Source organism: Larimichthys crocea, chromosome III (genome assembly GCF_000972845.2).
Source record: "Larimichthys crocea isolate SSNF chromosome III, L_crocea_2.0, whole genome shotgun sequence".
In the NCBI taxonomy this organism is placed as follows: Eukaryota; Metazoa; Chordata; class Actinopteri; family Sciaenidae; genus Larimichthys; species Larimichthys crocea.
The window spans coordinates 45,982,065-45,990,457 of NC_040013.1; the positions used below are offsets into that span (position 1 = coordinate 45,982,065).

An 8,393-nucleotide genomic window follows, 5' to 3' on the forward strand; every position below is an offset into this window, starting at 1 on the left:
TCATCAGTGTATGATGAGTGTATTATTACAGCAGACTAAGAGAGGGAGCGCGCTGATCAACACGGGTGAAGACCACACGAGTCCTCTGGTCGTTTTTCTGCGGGCACGTTCGCTGACAGCAGCTTTAATTAAGATGACACACGAAGGAAAAATAATATTCCAGCAAGATTAGAGCTCCTAATGTTGACTTTGTGTAGGATATTTATATTTTTACATTTATTTTAGTATCGCCACATTGGCTAATTATATTTAGGTGTGTTATATTTTAGTTTTAGAGCCGCACATTGCTGTGAAATGTGCATTTTTATCAACTATTTAGTTTCAGATTGAAGTAAATGAATAAAGTTATGTGAAGCATGTAAATTATTTTTAAGATGAACGATTTAAAGCGCGTGATGTGCCAAAAAAAAGCTTCGCGAAAATGAAACTTTGTGACCTTCAGGAGGTTTGTACGTAAACGTGAAACTATATCATATAAATGATGATAATGAAGTCACAGCAAAGTATCGTTTTAAAATAACTCATTTTTATATATGAAACAGTCGAAGCACTGCACACGTGCTGGCTTCCTGCGCTGTCTGAATTTTAGTCCAGTCTGACTGATGATGAATAAAAATGACTTTAAAAGGTTATTGTCATAAACCGTTTATCGAAGTGTTTTTCTGTGGATGTGGTAGCAGGTGGTGATCAGAGTCCTCAGTGGGGTTTGACTGCTAATTTCTGATTGGCTGAATCCAGAAGGAACCGGTGGAAAAAAGGGGTGCAGTAGCACATAGCGGACAGAGGGGGAGCACTTCTGATAAAGCGCTCCACGCTGACATTAAAACACAACTTTACACCAAACATGAAATATCATAAAACCCTCTGCAATAACTGTTTTAAATTAAGATACGTGTCGAAAAGAGTTCATCAAGTCTGAGGAGGAGGAGAATAAAGATGACTGAGGACAACAGACTGACGGACTGGCTTCAATTTTGTAAAAAAAAAAAAGAACTCTAAACAGCTGCCTGTAATATTAATGCTACTTCTGCTAATACTAATAATAATACTAGTGATATCAATAATAATAATAATAAGAAGAAGAAGAAGAAGAAGAAGAAGAAGAACATTTGAACATTTCCGTGAATTTTAAAGCTGTCAATAATCTTTCCTCCTTTGGATTGAAAAATAAATAGATATTTGTAGACAAAAAAAAAACCCATACATTGAATTTCGTTTTTTCTTAAATAATAACTGTTTTAAAAACTGAATCAAATTAATCTTGAAATTGTCAGTATTATTAAAGTTCCTTATTTTCCACGACACACTTTTTCCAACATGAAAATCATTGTCAGGTTAAATCAGCATGAGAGCGTCACTGGTGCCAATAATGAAATCCAATTATTGATAGTCATGAATTTATCTTTAATTTATATTAAGCCCATACATTGAAACAAAACTCATAATAAAACAAAAAAATGCTTGTTAAATAATTTATTCATAATACAAAGTGTTTTTTTCTTCCTATCACCTTCCCGGAAGCAATAATACTCTCTTTAAGTCCAACAAAAACGAGGGTCCAGTGTTCTGTTCCGCTGCGTGTGATGATGATGATGATGATGATGATGATGAAGAGGTAAAACATAGAACTTTCTCAAATGAAACCAGAAGAAAACAGTGTGCTGTGACGTGGTTAAAACAATCTGTTGGGTTGTTTGTCTTTACAGTGAATATTTACAGCAGTCTGCCTCTATACATTTGTGTCGATACTGAACTGAGAAATGTAACAAAAAAAAAAAAAAATGGAGTTACTCTGCAGGAATCAGAATTCAAACAAAAAAATCAGGAGAAGCAGCAGCAGGTTTATCTGAAGCGCGTCCGGGCTGCGGAGGGAGGATGGCTGCCACGTTTCCACTGGTTCAAACAACATAACTTATTCAGTAAAAAATATATACAATCTGACGAACAGTTTCATCTTTAGGCTTCAGCACAAATCATTCATTCACCTCAAACCTGCGCCTCCACCTCAAAACACTTTCCTCTCTCGCCTTTTAGGACAGTGGATACCCTGGTTAGACTGAGCTTTAGAAGCATCACAGGCCCCGTTTACACCTGCCATTTTAAACATGCGTCTGGGATCCGGATCAGGGCTGGCTGCTGATAATTCGAAGCTTACACATGAGTTTGGTTTCAACCAAAACAATGGATTCAAGCTGAATTATCTTTTAAAAAAGGTGCACACTTTCTTTATAGCAGAATAAAGATGTCTTTTTTTTTTGCTGAAGAAAATCTTATGGGTGCTGAAAATTATAAATTATGTCACCAATTAATAAAACCATTCAGCCTCCTCACTCAGAGAGGAAAGAACTGCCTGCGTGACTTTTAAAGGTGACACAAGCTGTTAATTCTGCTATCGCAGAATAATGTTTCATGAGTTATGAGCATGCGTAAAATAAAGCGGCATCACTTGTGGAATCAAAGCAAAGAGACCAGCACTGATCCGGAGTGTGTGTATATAATAGTTCACATTTACACCTGTTGTTAAAACTTTGTCTGCGTAAAAACTGATTTGCGTCGCCAAAACAATTTCCCGTCCCAACATTTTTTTTTTGTCCTTTCAGCTCACGTGAACTTTTAAGTCTTCTTCAGTCCAGTTCTGACAGGAGTTGTGTCACCATATGCACAGTGTCTCTAAGTGGGTTTGGATGCAGCCAAAATGCGTCTCTGGCCACGTTTTGGTGAGCGCGTCTTCCGTGCGTCTTGGCGCACACTCGGGGTTGTTTTGTTGTTGTTGTTTTTTTTACACACTTTCTTTGCTCCGTCTGGGCAAGATGTGACTCCCCTCAGGCGCATGTTCGTAATGTCAGGTGGAAAGGGGGTCAGAAAGAGTGCGACAAGTCTCTGTTGGACCCTTCGGCCCCCCCCCTCCTCCTCCTCTCCCCCTTCACTTTTAGCCCTCAGCTGTGGGCATCACAAGGTGTCCGAGCTGTTACTGCAGGGGCTGATCAGCGCCAGGTTGGTGGCCTTGTGCTTTTTCAACAGTCTCGTGATTTTCTCGTCGTCTGAGTTTGGGTCCAGTGGTTTGTTGTAGTCGTCGTCGTCCTCGTTATCCGAGCTCTCCTTCATCTTCTCCGTCTCAGAGTCGTGCTTCTTCTTGGCCGTAGCCATTTCTGCTGCGTGTCTCTTCCGCCATTTGGTTCTTCTGTTCTGAAACCAAACCTGGTGAGAGGAGAGAGACAGATGCGCACAGATGTTCAACAGGTCCAGAAATGAACAAGCCATCAAAGACTCATAACAGAGCTAAGCACAGCATGTGCAAATAATTCTGACTACACTTAATATATTCTCCTAAACAACAACAGACAATAATGATAATAATAATAATAATAATAATAATAATGACATACGTATAAGTATATTGTATGTAGATATGTATAAATTATATTTTCTTAACACTCGCAGCCAAACTGAGATTTCACAGACTGCGCAAAAGTGAAAGTCAGTCAAATAATATTCTCCACATTTGCCAAAAATAACCAAACATCTGTTTATGTATGTATGTTTAATGTATTTTTTGTTTGTTTTTTTACCTTGACTTGACTCTCGGTCATTCCTAAAGAGTACGCCAGGCGGGCTCTCTCTGGACCGGCCAGGTATTTCGTCTGCTCGAAAGTTTTTTCCAGTGCAAAAATCTGCTGTCCTGAAAAAGTAGGTCTGGAGTGTTTCTTCTTGCCGTCCTTGTCCATCATGATATTAGTCTGAGCTGGAATAATAATAATAAAAAAACAAGCAAACAGACACATAAGTCGAGTTATAAAAAGAGTGAAAGCTGAAATATTTCAAAAGACCCACGTGTTATTATTTGAAATGTGATGATCCTCTAAGTGAGTCAGGATGAATTAGACGAGCTCCATGGTGCGTTTACTGACCGACTATGTACTATGTAAGTGTACTATTACTCTTTTTTTAAATATCGTTATTATTATTAGGTCTCAACGTCCTGCTAAGCATCACAATAAAAATAAAACAATAAATATTCCATGAGTGACTCTGAGATATATGGATAGGCTGCCGTCGTAGCTGATCTTTGTGGTGACACAGAGCTTAATACGATTTTTATCAGCTATAATATTCTCAAGAATATATTTTTATTTCCTGTGCTGACAGTGTAACATATAATAATGATATAAGAATAATGCTTATTGTTGTTAGTGCGTGTGACAGGCCTCTTACACTCTACAGAACATCTAAAATCACAAACAAATATACAAAAATATACAAAGGCCACACAGAGCTGCCTGAGCTTTTCTGAATTTATACAATTTATCAACTACCCCTAAAGATGCACCGACAGATAAACAAGACTTACAGGGACAGGGAACCCGCGGGTCCCTCCATGGAGAACCCTGCATCACCCCGGGCCAGAAAATGGGCGCCCTCCCCGGCAGCTCAGCCAGGGGCTTCGGGTACCGCGACACCGCCGGGCTGAAGTACATCCCCGCTGCTGCGGCGGCCGCGGTGGTAGCCAGGCCGTTTATCCTGGGGAAGCCGGAGAGAAGCTGTCCGGCCGTGGTGATGGGTCTTCCCAGGATGTCGCTTATTCCGTGCGGGGTCCCCATGGAGAGCTGGGAGTTGAGGCTGGAGAGCGAAGGTGCCTTGAATCCGGCCGGGCTCTGCTGCAGCGTGTACGGGAACAGGGACGTCTTCATCTCGGTCATGTTGTGCAACGCCGCCAGCGGGGTGCTGCCCAGGACGAAAGCACTCTGCCGGTTAGCCTCCATCTGCCCGACCGCTAACATTTGTGAACATGAACCACCAAACTCGTTTGGATAAAAACCGGAAATTAAAAAAAAAACAAACACAAACTAATAAGAGTAAATAAAGGCGCAGATATTCTGGACGCAGGCCACCTCTGACGCCTTCTCCACAAGTATCCTGGACGGGGAAGAAGAAGACTGCTGAAATGTTGAAAAACTTCAGCCGAGCCGAACTTCTCTTCTCTCTTGGGAAGCAACGAGCTTTGGTCAAAGTCCCAAAAATGTCTCTCGGTGTTTGTTTTGGTCGCGGGGTGTCAGCTGGGAGAAAGCTGCATGCGTCCGCCACAGGAATCCTCGCGGAAGTCGGCCGGTCTGATGATGTTTTTAGTGGTTTTGATGGGAACCATTAAGGGGTCGACTTGTCTTTCCATAAATTGACTCGCTCTAGGCTGGGACTGAAGCGGGACCCGCTGATAATAGCGCGGCCACCTGCACGCGCGCTATTCCCATTGGACAAGGCTGAGTGAGACGGCGCCGTGATTGGAGGAGACAGAAACTCCGCTGCTTCACACGTGCGGCTTCTCTAGACGGGTGCTGCCTTGACGTGCGGTCGGAAATTTCAGCTTCAAGTTAAGATACATATGGACGACCCTGCTCAGTGCTTATTAGGACTGAGTGGATTTATTTATGAAAAGTGATGATCTATGTTGCGGACATGTGACGTTTCAGACCGGGCACACAGCTGAAAACGTAGGCTAATGTAGCATATTATTATTTTAAACCTGTATTAAAGTTTAAAAAACAAAATTGCTGCAACCACGCCTGGTGTACATTTTCAGGACTTTTCTGTGCAGAAACAAATAAACACATTAGCAATATTATTCGTGTTCCTTCTTGACTTGACTAAAGCTATGTGATTCCTGCTCAAAGCCCTAAGAAAGATTTTGTAATGGCGGGAGTCAGGGTGTCTGAGGAGACATTGAATGCATCAGCAGCCACACTATTAAGATCTTTAGCTGTGCTGTTAATGATGCGTCTCACACCGTGGATATCATTGTTTCCACATATGCCAAAGAATAAACATTTACATTATAAAGTGTAGCCGCAGACACAGTGAGTATATCAAGGTAAAGACGGGACCCGGCGGCCTGAGGAAGGATTTCTTCACGTTTGTGGTGAATTTGATGATTTAATTTGAGATGTAAGATGCGTTTTTAAAGCACACAGACAAACAAAACTATCCAACTTGATTTTTTAAAAAGCAATTTTTGTTGATATGAGATGCGGTTTAGATTTTTCAACCATGTCAGCGTGTTTTTTTTATTTTTTTATCCCCCTTTGCACAATATTTAGTGATTGATCCCGCTACTCTGCAGAATGAGGTCGGATAAACTGAGTTATTTCGGCGCTTGTTGTAATCTGCCTTCGTAAAACATTAAGGTTTCACTCAGTTTACCGCCTTAAACAGTATTTCGTGTCATTACACGTTTTTCATCAACTATTTTTAAGATATATAAAAAAAACAACCTTTCAGATCAAACTGAGTTGGATCATTACAGCAGGAGTATAAAGTGTTTAAAGGACAGAGCTCTCTTTTCTATGACTGAGATAATCAGTGTGTGTGTGTGTGTGTTTTAGACAAACTGCGTTATTACGCACAAAGTGTGTGAGAAAAAGCGCCAGGCTCCAGTCATCACTCTGAGTGCTGTAATATTTTATGGAGATGCGAGAAGGTTGTAAGAGTGAAATATGGCCACGTTAGCATTTGAAAGGCTTCAGCAAATGCACCTTGCTGCCCATTTGCTCACCGGGGAAAGATTGTGGATTTTAAAAGGTTTTCAACGCGAGGTGATTCACAATTTTGACTGTATTTCTTCAGGTTGAAGGGATGCAGTACACACGCTTTCTAATTCTGTAAATGGCCCTCTATTTCTAATTTATATCCGTATATTTCCCCCCCTGATCATTTACATTGATTTTATTACCTTGTTCGAAAGTCTTTCCAAAATGATCACTATAGGAGAAGCTGATGAAAAACAATGAATAAATAACCTGTGATTTTTAAACAGTGAAATATCTGTGAGTTAAATGAAGCAGCTGTACCGGGCTGACCTGGTGTCAGATCAATGACAGAAAGATTGGCACTTTCTCCAGTTCATCTCCAGCCAAAGACGAGAGCTGCCAAACAGCCCGTCACCGAACAACCATAATCGCAATTTAACATAATGAATGGTTTGATTTTTTTTTTTAAATTTTATATCTCCTAAATACACCAGTAATTTAAAGTCTAAACTCTTAAACTCACATTTGTTACAAAGAAAATAGACGTGAAGTTCTTTGAACCAACGGAGGGGAAAAACCTTGATTGGATATTTATAGGGAAAATGATAAAGGCAATAAAATTATATAAATGTTAATGATAAAACACCAAAATATGAGAGCTGAGCTCAGCTTATTTAGCTGCGATTTCAACAACAACAAAATGGTAACATATAAACAACAATGATAACAACAACAATCATAATTAGTAATAAAAATATAATACTAATAACGCATAATATAATAATCACGCATTACAATCTATTCTTCATATAAATGTAGATTTTATTATTTATCCAGATATGTGCAGTATCATGTGAACCTGTTGCTCTGCAGTCCGGATGAATATCAGCCTGATTTATTTGCCAAAGTCTTTTGTGATTTTTAATAATGGCTCGTTGGTGTGCTGATGGCGCGCACACCGCAGGCCTTTGTCCCGCCATTGAAGGGAAATAGGTTAATAAACAGCGTCAAGATAATCTTATCTGAGTGTAACCTCCGACACAAATGGGAATTGACAGAACAGTGACGGAGAAGATAAGCAGATGTTGGTACAAAAAGACGCTTGTTGCAGTGAGTGGATGTGCTCAGAGTCAGCGAGGCGTTCAGCTGCTTCAGCGCTGAATAAGTGTGTATCCTTTAGACGATGAAGGCCGCAATCACACACAGCAAACATGCAGATAAAAAAAACAACATTAATGACAGAAAATGTGAAAACAAAAAAAGGCAATTTAATTAAATGATTATTTTTGAAGCACTCATAAAATTTCAGAACCTAAAATGTATTTCTGTTGTCAGTGCATCGACAGTGTTTGACCATTCAGGTCAAATAAAGGGAAAATAGACTGGACTTTTTCTTCTTATTTTTTTTTTCTCCAACATGTGATTACATGTAAATGAATGAGAGGACGTCAACGTGTAACTCAGGATAATTTGGTCAGGACCGCCCTCTAGTGGCAGAAAATGAAACTCACCCAGAAGTTGAGATGATCTCTGATGATGAGCCACCACTGTCACCACCACGACCACCACGACCATCATCATCATCATCATCATCATCATCATCTGACATATATTCCAGTTATAGAATAAATACTGTAAACCACAGTTTTATTCTATGTAACTTTAACATGGTCTTTCAATACGTATTATGCCTTAGTATTAATTATTTTTCATAACAGAGCACAACGGGCAAAATACAACACAATACAATACAATCCAACAGATGTTTACTGACATGAAACAAGTTCCATGTTTGGTCTTCAAAAGAAAAACCCTGTTCCAGAAAAGACAGTCTGTGATGTGATGAACTGAGTTTAAATCCTTCTGTTGATAAGT

The 8,393-nt window shown here is 39.9% G+C and overlaps 1 protein-coding gene across 1 annotated transcript; it reads right to left on the minus strand.

Moving 5' to 3' along the window:
- Positions 1 to 1,322: 1,322 nt before the first annotated feature.
- nkx6.2 (NK6 homeobox 2) lies at positions 1,323 to 5,561 on the minus strand. The gene is made up of 3 exons (XM_010739480.3): positions 4,349 to 5,561; positions 3,570 to 3,742; positions 1,323 to 3,198 (listed from the first exon to the last, which is right to left on the minus strand). Exons 1-3 carry the CDS (start codon positions 4,776 to 4,778, stop codon positions 2,950 to 2,952), a joined length of 852 nt encoding a protein of 283 aa, XP_010737782.1. The 5' UTR covers positions 4,779 to 5,561; the 3' UTR covers positions 1,323 to 2,949.
- Positions 5,562 to 8,393: the final 2,832 nt, after the last annotated feature.

Coding starts and splice junctions, on each gene's coding strand:
- nkx6.2 (XM_010739480.3), bottom strand. CDS start 4,778: ATGTTAGCGGTCGGGCAGATGGAGGCTAACCGGCAGAGTGCTTTCGTC. Junction 3,743..4,348: donor CCCGCGGGTTCCCTGTCCCT/GTAAGTCTTGTT, acceptor TTATTATTCCAG/CTCAGACTAATATCATGATG. Junction 3,199..3,569: donor TGACCGAGAGTCAAGTCAAG/GTAAAAAAACAA, acceptor TCCTCTCACCAG/GTTTGGTTTCAGAACAGAAG.